The 16,355-nt window shown below is 41.3% G+C and overlaps 1 protein-coding gene across 1 annotated transcript; it reads right to left on the bottom strand.

The window, feature by feature from the left end:
• Nucleotides 1-949: 949 nt before the first annotated feature.
• prdm1 (PR/SET domain 1) lies at nucleotides 950-15,241 on the bottom strand. The gene is made up of 7 exons (XM_023329800.1): nucleotides 15,054-15,241; nucleotides 12,068-12,400; nucleotides 10,189-10,308; nucleotides 8,980-9,232; nucleotides 3,650-4,710; nucleotides 3,295-3,423; nucleotides 950-3,186 (listed from the first exon to the last, which is right to left on the bottom strand). The coding sequence occupies exons 1-7, from the start codon at nucleotides 15,078-15,080 to the stop codon at nucleotides 2,581-2,583; spliced, it is 2,529 nt and encodes an 842-aa protein (XP_023185568.1). The 5' UTR covers nucleotides 15,081-15,241; the 3' UTR covers nucleotides 950-2,580.
• Between the last annotated feature and the right edge of the window lie 1,114 nt (nucleotides 15,242-16,355).

The raw sequence follows: 16,355 nt of genomic DNA, 5'->3' as shown, positions 1-16,355 counted from the left end.
AACTGCAAGTTACTCTGGTAACTGGCGCAGCAAATTGCTAGGTAACCACAATGTGAGTGAGTTAGTTGATTCCACTCACCTTGCTTAGCTGGGTCGTAAGAGATTGAGCGACTTTCCTCTGTCTACGTTCCCCAAAATGCTGTGAAGCTCTTCATCAGATTTCAGTGATTATGCATAACTCCCACAAGTGTGAGTCAGAAGTGATCTGCTCAATTTACTGCCATCTTGGTAGGCAACCGAAGCCCAAAGCACAAATGAAACATGGCTTTGAGAACAACAAAAAGAAAGCATATGGAAAAAAGAGTTTGACTTAATACTTGTATTAAGGACTTAATGTACTTATATTGTTTATAAGTTAGACAGGAAAAAAGAAGCAAGCTAGTTCTAAACATATGGCTTGTTTATTGTTGTCATGGCAACTCCATAGTAACTGTCATGACAGTTAGTTACAGATGCCTGCCAAGATGGCTGTCAGCTAGAAAGCTCCTGAAAGTGTGATGTCAAATTGGAACTATGTATTCTATATATTCAATATTCTATCAGATATATCTATTGACAGTGGTCCCATCTGTTGTGAAATATAGTTTTTGATTTGTTGTCCAGTCGTAGGTTTATTTATGAATGAAAGTAAAAATAAATAAATACATAAAAGAATGTTATGTGTTACTTCAGTCATAATAATTAAAATATTACATTATGCTAGGCATCAGTGGAAATATTTATTGCTTATCTGTTCAAAATAAATAAAATAAAAGTAACTGATCAGGTCGCAAGTTGTTGAAGTTAGAGGGTAAATATCGTGAAAATTTAGTTGTTGTTTTTTTTTTACAGGAGAATATATCAAATCAAGGAAAAACTTTAGTCGTAGGTTTTTTTTGTTTGCGTGTTTAATTTTTATAATAAAATTTAAATAACAAAAACAACAACAAAAAAGAAATAAAGAGTCATAGAGTCTTTTGAGTTTAGATTAGAGCAGTGACATTTATATCATAATTTACACTTTTTGACATTTTGCACATAAATAACTTTGTAAACCAGCATGTAAACAGAGACAGGTATTTTAGGGGATTCTCCTCTGGAGTGAAAACTCTGACCAGAGAAAGAGGAAAGCTTTGGTCGAACATTTGAAACATAATGAAAAAGTAAAAGTAACTACAGGTTATTGAAGTGCACCTGCTACAGAAAATCACAGCTGCTGTAGTAACATTAAGCTGGTTCTTAATGCAGTTTTGTCCAGGTTTACAGATATTGTACACAGTGTAAATTATATAAGCATCGGCACTGAAGGAATAAAGTAGGAGGAGGGGGGCCAGTGCATAAAAGAGGGCCGAGGTGCTTAGGTGTTCTTAACAAGGCAGCAGATGGATGGGGCTGTTTTTCAAAAATAAAACTAATAACAGCAACAACATGAAAAATATATACAAAAAAGGAGCAAACACTTCATCAACACAACGTACATCTTCCCTTCTTCAGCATTTCATTCTTTTAGTCCTTCTTCCCCTGTTTAGATTATTTTGGAAACTGAAGCCAAACAAACTTTGGGTTTTAGCATCTAGTGTAGCTCCCCGAAAACATTTAAAATCCCTGCTGGATACTAACATGATTTCATAAAAAATAAAGATAGAAAACAAAAGATAAGAACAGGGGAAATGACGGCTAATCAGCCTCCTGAGTCCGTTATGTGCTACATTTTAAGTGGGCTATGCCACTCCTTTGGACCGCATGAAGATCTGCTCTCCAGTTCAGTTTGGTTTCTTCTTCAAGTAGAAAAAAAAAAGGAATAAATAAAAAACTCCCACCTTCAGCTGTCCCTTTGAACACACAAACACACACATCATCACATCCACACTGAGGTAACTGTTGTGAAAAAATATACAAAAACTGAATGCCCTTTTTTGTTTCATTTAAATTAAGGATGCATCAGAAAAGGACATAGACACTTCAGGATTCAGACAGGTTGAAATAACGCTTTTCTTTGGAAATGAACTAATTTACTGTATGTGCCATAAGTAGGCAAGGTTTTCTACTTTTCCTCTGGCTACTTTCATTTTTGGTATTTAAATAGATAAGCCCTGAATAATGGACACGGAGGAGACTAATAAGGGCAACGACAGAGTGGCTATTTACAGAGAAATTGACATAGGGTAAAGCAAATTAACATCAACAGAAATAATTGTTTTCACCCTATTAGTCAGCAATCCATTCACTTATTGCTTTTGAAGACACAAAATTAAATGCATAATAACTTAGATTATATAACAAGTAATTTATCAAAAACAAGAATGTTCAAAAGAAGAAAAAAATCATTGAAAAATGATAATAGAATTATATTAATTACATTAAAGAAAAAAATCCTTTTTAGGTGATTGTCTAAGAGTAATAAACACTAAAACCACTAAGTAGTCATGGGACATTGTCTCTTGCAGCCCTGAGTGTGTGAGTCCCTGATAGGTTGAAAGCATGGCGTATTCATGGGGATGACAATAGATAATTATTTATTTACAGCTGTTGCTCCCGGCAACAAGTCCACCATGCAGTTCAGAATCAAATTTTCATGTGACTTGCGCATAAAAAAGTCTATCAAGCATGATCCTCTGACTCCTGCTTGACGGTAATGCTAGCAGCAACTGGTGAGATGGGGGTGCTGCGGCGGATCTTGATAACCGACGTCTCGTTCGGGGACTCGAATGCACCATAACCTGCAGACAGAAGATCGGTGGCAGTGCCATTGTAAGTGGGATGGTAGTTGGGGGACTTAAGGTCAGACTCCCTCCACAGCATCCCCAAGACTTGTTTCTCCAACATGGCGTCCATCTCCACTGACCCCTGCAGCTGCTCCAGTCGCTCAGCGTGCTCACTGACATCGAAGCGCTCAATCTCTTCGTTGGCGCGGTGCACCTCTTCCAAGGCAGCTTGACTTGAGACATTAGGACTGCCTGGACCAGAGGTTGCAGCCAGGCAGTAGCCCTTCAAGTGTAGCCGCAGGCTAACCAGGTGGATGTAGTGGCGGTGGCAGTGGGGGCATTTATGTGGACGTTCGCGGGAGTGCAAGCGCTTGTGCAGCTTGAGGTGGACAAACTGGGTGAACTTAGCAGGGCAGAGCTTGCAGTGATAAGGCTTCTCCCCTGAGTGAAGGCGTAGGTGAGTTTTCAGGTTGCTGGTGCTGCTGAAGCGCTTGTGACAAACCTGAAACAGGAGATCACATTAAAACATGGTTTAAGCAGCTTGTTGTTACCTGTGAGTTATTACAAATAAACTATAGCGAATCAGCTCTTTTTGAACAATTTGTCTCACCTGACATTCATGTGGTTTCTCCCCAGTGTGAACCAGGTAGTGTTTTTGCAGATGAGCGAGTTGAGTGAAACCTTTGCTACAGGTTTGACATTTGAATGGCCTTTCTCCGCTGTGCACCCGAAGATGAACCTATAAGGGAAAAATAAAAGCATATTCGCTTAGGTCTCTTCAGGTCATAACCTTGATTATTATGAAGTAGAAACATCTCTTTGTTCATTTAAGTGCCATAAACATGTTTTACTACCAGCTGATTACACTGCACGCCTTTCAGAGTGCAGGAATAATTACAAGGTAGCAAATCAGATCGGCAGGCATGATGTTAAAAAGCAATAACAGAGCAAATCCCAAGTCTTACCTTTAGGTTTGACAGCTGCCCAAAGGTCTTACTGCACACGTTGCACTCATACTTGATTTTGCCATTCTGCTTCTTCAGAGGGTAAGGCAACGCCTTATATCCTGCTGACCCTGCACCACGCTTCACTTTGGTCAGATTAATAGCCTCTTCATCTAAGTGACGTTCACTAGTGTTTCCCATATGGGCTGAGGTAGGCTTGGTTGGCACCTGCTCGCTGGGAGGTGATGTGGCGGCAGTTGGGGAGCCGCTGGAGGGAGCGTGAGCTGGTCCGTGTGGGTTAGGATGCCCTGGATAAGAGCTGTGAACTCCTGCTTTGTCTCTCAAAGTAGCAGTTGAGAAGGCACTTCTTGGCCCAGGCAGGAGATAGTCTCTGTGGGCAGAGATTGAGGAGGGGTGCACAGGTTCAGGTATTACAAGGCGCCTTGCTGCAGGGTCAGAAGGCAGGAGGGATAGATGAGGGGGCATTAGGCTGCTATACACTGGATAGATCCTAGGGAATATCCCTCCTACAGTTGGGACACCACCGCCAGGGAGAGGATAATGTGGTAGGATGTAGCGTGGGTACTGAGCAGGGTAGAATGTTGAGGGAAGTGGGGCAGATGGAGGGGAGTAACCAGGGTAAGGATAAATAGAAGCTGGTGATAATGCTGGACCAGAAGGGCTACTGTGAGGGCTGGTTTCTGGGCTGCTTCTTGCAGAAGGGCTTGGTGTGGCCGACAACTGTTTGCCAGGGGAATGAGTTAAGGGGTAACCAGGGTGGCTGGGTTTGAGTAAGTCTTCAGAGAGGGGGTAACGTGGTCTGAGAAAAGGGTAGACAGCACGGGGTTGCAGGGGCCGCTCCGGGCTGTCAGCACAACGTGGGCGGGTGGGAAAAGGCCGGCTGGGCTCCCTCTTGGGAGCTGAGGAGGACGAGGTGCTGTTGGTGCCACGGAGAATGGACAAGACACTGTGCTCCCTCTTGGGAGGACTGGGAGTCATTGACACTGGAGACATACTGGACATTTCAACTGTGCTGTCGTCTCTGTCCACATGCTGCTGCTTGACCTCCATAAGCGACTGCTCTGTAAAGACAAACCAAGACAAAATCAGTCATCAAATAGATCCACATGGCAGCCCACATTTAAGATATGTTAAATCTAACAGGGTGTTTTAAAAGCAACCTATTATATTTCCTTGAACAGATTAGGATGGATTTATGGGCCAGACAAAACATGTTCATTATATTTTTTTACACAAAATTATTCTTTGATATTGAGATTTTTGTCTGGTCAGTTCTGCCTATGTTGAGCTCCTTTCAGACGGACCTGCTTTACGGCTTCTTGTCACTTTAAATCTAAATAAGCTGCTGCTGGTCACGCCCCCAACTCGCTGTTTACATTCACAGGGTAAAATGTTTCGCTGGGATCATTGAGATTATTGAACATATTAATGTTAAAATGAGAAGGTCTAAATACATAGTATAAATTCCAAAACCTATCTGACTAAATGACTGATTCAAATTGATTTTGATTTGATCTAAATCTATTTGGATTCTATGTAACCTGACATGAATTGGACCAGGTTTTAAAGTGCCTCAAGATGACATTTGATATGATTTGGCATTATATAGATGAACTGAATTGAATGAAGGAATACCATAACTAACTCAGTAGACTAATTAGGTTGACAGAAGTGATGAACGAGGGTGAGGGGCAAGGTAAGGACCAATCCACAGGAAGTGAGGCGTGACATCTGCCTCCAGGGCTTGTGTGTGTGGGGTATGCAATGCGTGTTTGCCTATAAAATCAAGATAAAATCAGAATGGTGGCAGACAGACAGACAGGACTGATGGAGGGTTTCCTGCTGAAGATATCCTCAGAAAAAGCTTGGCCTCCACCTGCCCTCCTCAGAGCACACACAAACACGCCCCACCCCATGTGACAAGGTACACACACACACAGAGGCGCCTGTGGACAAAGACCTCTGTCTGATTTGTTGACTCTTCCTCTTCTGAACAACTTGCACACACTTCTGATCAAGCGCTTACTCCCCAGCTTTTTCTGGCCATTTGCTATTGTTTCGAGGTCGAAGGGTAAATTAGAGAGCTTCCTCCCTTTAGTCACTCACACCTACAGTCGCCTCCCAATGATGAAAGAGTGGATTAGGGAGGGGAGCTCCCTAACACACATGCTAAAAGCTCTGTGATGTCAGTTAGTAGCACATCTCGGCTGCTAAATTGCCACAGACGAGCCTTAAAATACAGCAACCTATTATCTTAAAGCTCCTTTACAGCCCACCTAACTCTTTACCATGAGGTCGCCCAGAGGGGACTCTGTGTGTGTATGTGTGGCTGTAAGAAAGTGTGTGAGAGAAATGGAGGCTGTCAAAGAAAATCCCAAATGTAGCACTGGTGAAATTTACCTCTCTTTCCCCATACGATTCGCCTTCCCAGTCACACACACACACATGCGCGCCCACGACCAGTGACCCTTTCACCAGTAATAACGGCAGTGTGTAAACATTGGGGTTATCAGTTAGCCTTCCTCCTCCTCTTTTTCCTCCTCCTCCATCCCTCTTTCAGAAAACAAACAGGTCAGCCATCTTGGAGATATCAATCTGTCAACACGGCCCTTCTGCCAGGAAGTTCAAGTAGTCAGCCGAGTGGGTAGGAGGTGCGGCTCAACCAAACCCTCCTCTGCCTCCTCTCTGGTCTCTTTAAGTGACATGTATATATCAGGGTTATTGGCCAATGCACCCACAAGACTACTATGTGTGAGTTTGCATGTGTTCAAGATGAAAAGCAGGGTGTAAATGTGTCGGCATGTCACCCTTATATCAGCATGAGTGTGGGAAGAGAGGCTGTTCTTTGAGTATCTTTGAAGACACACACACACACACACACACACACACGGATGACAGGTGTTCTCGAGTGCTAAAACTTGGAGAATGCAAGATGATGGCAGCAATAAGAGCGAGAGAAGTAGGGAGAAGAGAAAGTGAGGGAGTGAGACAGCGATGCATGCTCAGTCATTTTGCTCACACATACACACACGTCTGGTTTTGTAATGACTGTACTGGAAAGAGGCGATGCAAAGAGAAATGATACAGGCAACAGTTGTCTCCTCCCACCATTTAGGAATGTGATACAGGATGTCATATAATTTGGGCCAGAAACTCTGGTGCCCCTCTCTGGTGCCCCCCATAGGCCCAATTTGTGCAAATAATAATGTCATCTTGTGAGGAGCTATGTGGTCAATATGTGCAAAGGCACTATTGCAGACTGGAAAAGACTAGAACTATGAGCTATAAAAATTTATTAATCTCCATTCAACATCTATGTATTTTATACAGATTTTATGGCTGAATAACACATTTGTGGTATTCCTCACTAAGCCAATATTTCGCAGAACAGTTGCAAATCAGATGTGGGTGTTTCTACCAGTTTTGCACATGTAAAGATTTACATCATTGTCCATTTGTCTTTGCAAAAGGTTACTCAAATTAGGTCAAGTGTTTGCAGTATTGCAACAGATTCTCAATTGGATTTGTGTCTAGGCTTTTACTAAACTGTTCTACTGAAAACTTAACCAGTGGCCTTGTCAAAAGTTTCTTCCAGGATTGCTTTGAATTTAGCTCTATCCATCTGTCAATGACTTCATAGCAGGATTCTGTCTCCACCATGAATTTTGCATGTCAGTCAAAAAGTTAAAGTTGTCTTGGTAGATTTGTATTTGTGTCATTTTCATCCACTTTGCAAAATTATGTTGGGATTTCACAAACAATCCCTCTGGAATACATTCGAGTTTGTGGCTATCCCAAATTGTAACCCTAATGTTCATGCGTGGGTTATAATCTTAATGTATGCATGCTGTTTGAAATTACTTTAATTCCCTCCTGCTGCTGATATTTGAACATAAAAGATTATACAGTAGACTTCCAGTATTCATTATTGGTTTGCACATTATATATATTTAGTATTTGCAATGACAAGGGCTTATTTTGCCAGCTTCCTCCTGTTTTACCTTTTGCCCTTTAACTGAGTTTCGGTCTAACGTTACTTAGTCAGAAAGACTGTGGTTTTCTTGGTTTTACTCAGTCAGTCAGTGACATTATTTCTTACTTCGCTTGTAGAGCCAACCTCTTATGAGCCACCGTAACAGACAATTGTTTTACTCATTTTAGGAATGTAAATTCAGATAGCTGAGAAAAAAAAAAACGAATGAAAGCCCTTGAAACTTAAAGCTCAAACCCTGGGACAAGTGCAGTCAGCAAAAATCCAGGTACAAATCCACTTTAAAGTCAGCTGCAGGTCAGCAGAGGCCTGCGGGGGCTCAAATGACAGATGAGGCTAATTAAAGACGACTCATATAGTAAGTTCACAATGTGTTGAGATAAAGGAGGAGGGGGATCAGGGATCCCTTCTGTTTCTGTCCCCAGGTCATGCGCATTTTTCCCTGGGTAGTGGAGCCACTCTGGCTGGGTGTGCTGGTTCCTCTGCCACCTTAAGACTGCTATTAGCTTGCAGTCACACCTGGAAACCACTCAACTCCTGCTCTCAGGCTTTGTTTCCCTCTGAGCCCCCTCACTCTTTGATCAGCTTAGCCAAAGTGGATGACTGCAGTGAGTCTACCGTGGTACAAATCTGGTTGTGAGAGGTGAATTTCTCTGTTGATATTTCAGGTAAAACCTTAGAATAATGACTAAAAGTCGCTGTTGTACATCATATTTTTATCATTTTGTGAATACAAACAAACTTTAAGCTCACTTCCTAATAAAAATTGCCAATGAAGACTGAGTCAAGCAAACGTACTCTGTCTCTGCTGCGTTTATTGAGGTCGAGGAAGGCTGTGTGTGTGTGTATGAGAACTTTTATGTTAAAAGTGGGTCTTTAAGTGTGTAAGACTGTGGCATTAGGGGCCATACAGCCCTGCGTGTAATTACACTGTCACTGGCACACACATGCACACCCCCACACACACGCACACACACACACAAGAGTACAGCGATGGCACTGACAGAGATGAAAGGATGTTGGTCTTGTACTTTTGTAAGTGTGTGTGTTTAAGAGAGAGAGAGGAGAGAGAGATAATGACAGACTAACGCTGAGAGAGGAAGGAGACATAGCTACACTAAAAAACAGGCTTTAATAGCGGCGACAGGACACATTCAAGACACATGGACATGCACCGCCGATTGATTTAATGTTTGTAATGCAAGCCGGTCACTCCTTTAGGCTTCTAATAAAACCACTGATTTTATTGCGCAAAAGAATCTGAAAGAAATTTCTACAGCACTTCTCATCAGCCTCATGTCTCATGAAAGGATGGCAAACAAAAGGTTGTTGAACTTACTGAGTTTTTGCATCATCAGCTCCCCTGATGGCGGGTATCTCAGGCGGCGGGCGAAGTCATGACAGTACCAGACGAGCAGCTCGGCGCCGGCTGGGACGGGCTTCACAGTGTAGAAGTAAATCTCCATGCCATTCTGGCATGCTGCCAGGTTCTGCTCTGCCGCCGATTTGGCCGGATTGACGTACCGCATCCAGTTGGAGCGGGTCTCATCCAGACCGTCCACAAAGTGGTGAAACTCACCATCCACAAAGATCTGGAATGAAAGAAAATAACATTTGTTTTGATCAATTTCACAAGAACAAGAGTTTTATTTTCCTTTTATAAAGTAAAAGTTTTACTTTTAAACTTGCAAAATTTACCACCATTTTCCTGAATCAAACGACAAAAAAGGAGCACAAAGGCAAGAAATTGATTGCATCATCAAAAGAACAAGTAACCTACTGTAAATCTTTAAATGAGGCAGTTGTAAATGACTAGAAAGACATGTTTTATCTCAGTTCAAAGCATCAAATTAACAAATCAAACATAATTAGTCCATCTGCAATAAATGTCATCTAAACCACATTTCTTAACCCTTTTTCTTCTCTATCAACCCTTACCATCTCTCTCCGTCTTCATCACCTTCCGCGAGGCAAAAAAAAGACAGACAGAAAGTCTATCACGCAGGAGGAGATCCTCTTTTATATTGAAAAGGGAAAGGAAGGATCAAGTCATTTTTAACCTACCACCCTCCCCCATCCCCTTGTGTGTTACTTCTTCATTCTCCCCCTATCTCTGCCTCTCGTTTCTGTCATCTCGCTGCGTGTGAGAAAGTGAGATATGAGCATGAATGGAACCTTAATGAGTTAAGTTTCTGCTTGTGGTTACACTTTTTCTTTTCAAGCGAGTCAAACCCACTACACACACTCACGCACACGCACCTTCTTAGAGTATGTAGGTAGAACAACCATGTAGGTGGTTCGTGAGCGTGTGTTGTCTCATTGTCAGTTACCGGTAGTGATGGAGCGTGTTTTAACCATGTATGTGTGGATTTACAGGAACCTTAGTGTGGCATGTTATTTGTGTGAAGGTGACATCACATCCCCACACACACCAAACAGAAAGCCCTGTTTCCTGTTCAACTGACTGCTTTTTGAAGCGAGAGACGTCACAGGAAGGGGTCTCTCGGGCTTCTGAGGAAATGTGTGTGTTTTCAACCGGCATACTCACCCTCCAGAAGTACTTCCGGTTTGCGTCTTTCGGGACGCTGTCAGCCGTGTAGATCTCACCCACCAGGGGACCGAAGCGGGTTCCTTTGGGGATGTACTCCCGGCTACACACTCCGACCACCTACATGGCGACATACACAGAAACAAGCAGGTAAAAAATGTATGTAAGATACAGCAAAGTTTGCGTCTGTTTTTGGAAACTGCTGTGCACATCCATCAGTGACAAGACTCATTAGACTTTATTTTAGATCCAAAAACACACAACCAACCAGCTGTCAGTAGAGGCGATGATTAATGAAATATGGACACGCTTCGTGTGACTTTGAGCTCGAATGTTTGGTTGAAGAATAACTAAAAAATCTCTTTCTCTTTCAAATCTCTTTTTCTTGTCACACCTCCAATGATCGCCACATCAAACCTAAACCACTGCCACTTCAAATACTTCAGGGGAAAACACTCAGATACTCAAACGAAAAAAATCCTTTCTCTTCTGTATTTTTTTTTTTTTTTGCTTTATGGGCTGATTGAATCACAGAAGAAGGTGAGATAAAGAAGAGGAAGAGGAGAATTGCAAGGAATTTTCTGCCTAGACTCCAGCCATGGATAGACGAGAAACACGCGCTCACATTTTTTTCTCTCTAGCTAAACCCACGCAAACACGAGTCTTTCCCAAACCCCTTGTTCTCCTGGTGACGTGGGAAATCCCCTTTTCCTCTTTTCCCTTCACAGGACCAGACTCAAGCTTGTTTGCACACAAGCTTTCTTTTCTTACTTGTTAAATCGTTTTAGGTCTTTCCTGATGTCTTTGGAGCAAAACGCAGTTTTCTTTCATCAGCTTGTCCCTTCTTCCTCTCCTGGTCAAACTAAATATTAGCTGATAGAGTATCAGCTCGTAAGCAAAACACACTCCTCTTCACCGCTCTCCTTCCCCTTCTTACCTCAGTTCCCTTTTGATAAGCCACTGATGAGAAAATCTATGCGATCACACCGTTTCACTGATAAACTCACAGTAACAAAATTGACAAAGCTGGAAACTTTTGAACTGCAGTCATGCACATTTTTACTGGTGTAAACGCCCTGGAAAAAAACGCAAAATGGATCAGAGATGCTTTAAAAAGAAAAAGAAAATGCTTTTGTTTCAATCTGACGCAAAATTCTGAAGCAAAATTAAGACACAAATGAACACAGCTTCTTAAATCCACATATAATGAACATTTTAATGAAAAATGTGAACTTTCAGGTGCCAGCCGCCGTGAGTTTTTTATGTTTTATTTTAACAAATTACAAGAGTGTTACAAGAAGGTCATGGTGGCTGATTGTGAGTTGAGGAAGATTAAAAGATGAATTATGCTAGTAATTTTTTTATTTTTTCATGTCCTATTCCAACTCCAGATCAAAAGGTTTAAATTAATTTGCTGCAACTTAGTTACTAAACGTAAAAGGTGATATTAAAAGTGTAAGGTGTTCGTTAAGGTGCTGTACAGTGCCCCCTGGCTGCTGGCATGAATATTTCAGTGCGGTGAGAGGTTTGTGGCATGACACACAACTTTCAGGGCTAAATCACTGTAATCTTCTCAGCTGACATATGAGTTTCAAACGAAAGATTCAAGCTGAAGAAATGTGTTTTTGTGTAAAATTTGCTTCCATCAGTTTTTATCCCACTTACACACATTCCTTTGTGTTTGTGTGTGTATGTGAGCGTTTACAAGGTAGACACGGCAACCCCCTGCTCTCCGTTTCATGACCAACAACTGACTCACGCCCCTGTTAACGTACAGATGGCTTTCTCTGCTTGGACGCGTGTGAAAAGTTAAGACGGGGGAGAAAGTTTTCCTGTCTGCTGGCAAAAGACTTTGTGAGTGACTGTGTGGGAGTCTGACCTCTTTGGTGCCTGCCAGGTGTTTGAGGACCAGGTTTCTGGGCAACGATGCCTCTGCTCTTGTCGTCATCATTGTGAAGTCAGCGTCTGGCCCCGCCTCCCATGGCGTGTCTTTGACGATGTATGTGCACTTCTCCTCAAACTCTGCCTCTGCCCAATGCGTCATATCTGCCTCCTCCATGTCCATGTCCATGTCCACGTCGGTGTCGGTCATCGTCTCTGCTCCGTCCGAACCTGTGCTGGTAGCTGTGGAGGCCATCTTGTGGTTTGTGCCGTCCTGCTCCATAGTGTGCGCCCCCTCACTGGTCAACATGGCCGAGCTATGAGAGGTCGCCTGGACGGGGTAAGAAAGAGAAAAAAATACCTTTCATCATCTCTTCTTCATAAAAGTTCTTAAAACTTCCATCTGGAAGTGAACAGTGAGGTAGGAAAGAGATTAAATGGAAAGCAAAAGAAAAAAAAGATGGAAAAACAAGACAAGCAGAAAAATACCAAACATGCGATAAAAAAACCTATGAATATGACAAGTACAAAAACAGCAAATGGTTGAAAAAATAAGATAAGAATAAGAAAGGAGGTGGGAGGAAAGAACTGATTAGGAATAAAAAGGAGACAAAGATCAAAATGAAAGATGATAAAACACTGTGATGAGTAGAGACAAAGAGAGGAGAGGAAGATCCGTGATTATTATATGTAGTGACTCAGTGGGAAGAGGGGGGGTTGAGTAATGCCTCAGTCACACACAAACACATGTGCACGCACACACACAAGCGCAAAAGCACACAAAGGATCAGGCGGTAAATGTGTCGTCTGCCGTTTCGACTAGATGGTACCTAATTTGGGAAACGATTCATTCATGTTTCAGTTGCATAACCTGATTTGTTAGATTTGTCTTTTTCTCTGCTTTTGGAATCTAATAATTGTTTGACATTTTTTTAGGAAACATATTCCACTTTTGTCTCCCTCTATGACATAATACTACCAGATTAGATGACCACTGCCCTCAAGCAAGATAAAAACACAATGTAGCAAAAAAAAAAAAAAAATCAGTTAACAACTTTTTAGTTAATATTCAAGTTATATATAGTTTTTGTACATTCACATTAAGTGAAATAAAATAAATTTTGGAAATCAGGCTCGATAGTTTCCACCTTGAACACTTTCACTATCCTTTTGCCTAACGGTTTCCAAGACCAGTCAAAATATGGCTCAAACAAATCTGTTTATCGGCAATTTTTCTGTTTTTTCACTTCTCTATATTATGACTCATTGTTTTTCTGACTTTAGAAAGAAATTGTCATGTTTCCTTTTTATCAGTTATTCTGTATATAAGTAATATTTCTCGAAAGCATGCTGAATTTACTCAGATATTGCAAATGTAATATTGCCCATGTTTCTGCGCTCTTCGACCCCCACCACCCCCCGTTCACCCACATCTCCCATGGGTTGAAGACGGAGGAAGGAAATGCTGTCTGTGTCTGAATGAAGCTAAAATTGGAAGCAGAGTGGCAAAGCAGCGGAACCGGCAAATCATCCCAACTCCCGGCGTGTGTGTTCTTGTCTGAATGTGTGTGTGTGTTGGTAATGGACAAGGGGGAAGTGATGAGGAAGGGAGCGTCAAAAAAACTTTTCCATTTGGGGGGCCACGGCAGCGCAAACAAAACTTCAAACACGATCCCACCCAAGACAATCCCACACACACACACAGGAGCAGAAATCCACACAGGGGACAACATGCTGCTTGTCCCACGCTGAAGAGCGGAAAGCAGCAGATCTTCGTTGACCACATTTCGCTCTGTGAAATTATCTGAAGCCACAAGAAAGAAAATTGTTTCACTTCCAAGTGACTTCGGCTAAAGCAAATAGGGTTTTGATCCCCAAGAGTAAAACAAGTTTCTGAATGAAAAGTAATTATAAAACTTAAGTTTGCTTTAATTAAGATTCAATTAAAAGCCACAAAAAAGCAAAAGCATCCTGGATTCAGAGAATATTCTTTCTTGCAAAACTGACCTCCCTTGCTTAAGAGTAACATAAAAAAGCATGTTAAAGTTCATTTTAGTTGCATTAAACATTAAACACAAACAGACCAAATGCCCAAAATACATTAAAATCCAACAAAAGCCACAGTATCCATGATTTGATTTGTAAAACTATAAAATTCCCAGTGAGTAGTCCTTCTTTTTCCCAGACAGCAGCTGAAAACTCGCATAACCAGACGTTTCCGCTTTATTTGCCATTGAAATGAATCAGATCAAAACAGTGATCACATATTAAAATGTCTCTTTTAATATATTTGCTTTCAGCAAAACTGTGAATCCTGCCTTTGCATAACAGCTGCAGCATCGAAAACTAATAGTGAAACCAAGAACCAAGAAACAATTCATCTCTCGTGTATTTAGACCAACTGAAAACATTTAAAAGCTGAGCCTGCACAAAGTCTGAAAGATTTCAAACTTAAACATTGACAAGCATAGATGGATTGTTTTTAACCAGAAAAATGGAAAATACTTAAATTATTTTGTTACCAATGAATATACCTATGAAATTAGAAACTTTACTGGAAAAACAAAACTTGTTTTTTGCATAAATTAGTGAATAAAATGTATTAAAGTAAGCAAAAAGTGCCTAAATTTTAACACAATCCCAGGAATCGATTTATGAAATACCCCAAAAGCACCAGCTAAAAAACAAAAAAGGTTTAAGAAATTTGTCCAAAAACCCATTTCAGTGTAATAATAAAAATCTTAAAGTTTGTAGATACTGCAAAAGTAGTAAAAGTTAAAAGTTTTTTAAAAAATGTCAGATTTAGTTGACAGTCTGTTTTTGGAGTTCACAATTTTTAGTATAAATCATGAAGTGTGTACAAAGTGTCAAAAAAGTCCAAAAAGTTAGATAAAACCCCGTACAATTTTCTATGTTGCACTCTAAATCAGTTGTTAGTAAAATGACAGAGAAGCCGAGAGTGTTCAGAGCTGCTCTGTACTCACCGTGTAACTTTGGTCCCATCCACACATAGGGACGAGCACTGGGATCCTCTCTGGAAGTCTGCCTGTGAGGATAGAGAGTTTATGCGGGACAGGTGTAGTTCTCCCCTTCTGCCTTCCCACTCCGAGTGCTAATACTCCACACCGAGCTCTCAAGTTTCTTTGGGCAGGAGTGTGTGTGTGATCCACTTGGAGACCTGATATTAAATGCCTGACAACATCAACATCTCTTAGACTAAGCCCTCTCCCTCTCCTTCTCTCTCTCTCTTGCTCGCTCACTTGAAGCCACACCCACAAAGCACTTCTCACACGGCTTTCACCTGAGGCCATGAGCCATACACACACAAACACACCCCCACACATAGCTAAAAATGTAACTCCTATTTTTCCATCAAAATAAAGATTTTTCTACATGATAATCACAAGGTGATTGTGTGATTTGGTGTATTGATGTGTGGAAATGTCTTTGACCAAGTTTAAAATGTAAAACATGTATGCGCATTCTTGTGCATGATTGTGTCTAGTGTGCGTGTGCGCGTGTGTGTCTGTGTCTGCGTGTTTGTGCGCTTGTATAAGGGAAGTGTTGAGTCACCGTCACAGGATGTCCCTCTCTTCCACAAGATAACACACACACACACAAAATTGCACTCTAGGGGGCAGAACTGATCTGCTTTGGTTTCTTTTGCAAAATGAAATTTAAAGTACACCCACTCACTCTCCTGTGTTATTCTTTGCCCTTTCTCCGTCACTCCCTTAAAAGCGTTTTCTGCCTTTGAGTTTGTCTTTTTCTTTCTTGCATTTTTTTTTAATATTAACATTCTTCCTTTCATCCCCCCAAATTATGAAGTCTTTTTTGGGTAAATTAATTAAGACTGAGAAAAGTGAAACTTATTTTTGTCTTATTGTATTAAGATATAAGAATGAAAACAGGTATGAGCACTGAGAGGACTGGTAAAGGGAGTGTCTCCGACTTACTCCAAGACTGTTACAACACATATGTTAAAGACTTTCTGAAGAAAATTTTTTAGAAAAGCACCTAAGATTTCCACAAGTTTATTAAAATTTCACTCAAACAGTTTCCATATGCTTATGATTTTAGTGTGTGCCTATTTTAAAACCGACTAAAAGAGCTTTTGGGACGGGAGCATGGGGGTAGAAATACCTTCTCCTGATCCTATAAACAGCCTTCTGCTTCCACTTCTACTCTACAATCATAGCTAATACTAGCTGCTGTAAGCAGTTATCGCAATCAATGATCTAAAGAATTTCTGCACGCCTTACTATGTTTTTCTCTTTCGTCTAAAC

This window comes from Xiphophorus maculatus, chromosome 3, assembly GCF_002775205.1.
Source record: "Xiphophorus maculatus strain JP 163 A chromosome 3, X_maculatus-5.0-male, whole genome shotgun sequence".
Lineage (NCBI taxonomy): Eukaryota > Metazoa > Chordata > Actinopteri > Cyprinodontiformes > Poeciliidae > Xiphophorus > Xiphophorus maculatus.
This window is presented reverse-complemented; position numbering and strand designations above follow the sequence as displayed.

Bases quoted from the DNA above. Each gene is read 5' to 3' on its own strand.
- prdm1 (XM_023329800.1), bottom strand. From the start codon at position 15,080: ATGTGTGGATGGGACCAAAGTTACACG. The intron at 4,711-8,979 runs GTAAGTTCAACA...TTGTCTTTACAG, and splicing joins GCTGATGATGCAAAAACTCA to AGCAGTCGCTTATGGAGGTC. The intron at 3,424-3,649 runs GTAAGACTTGGG...TTTCCCTTATAG, and splicing joins GGCAGCTGTCAAACCTAAAG to GTTCATCTTCGGGTGCACAG.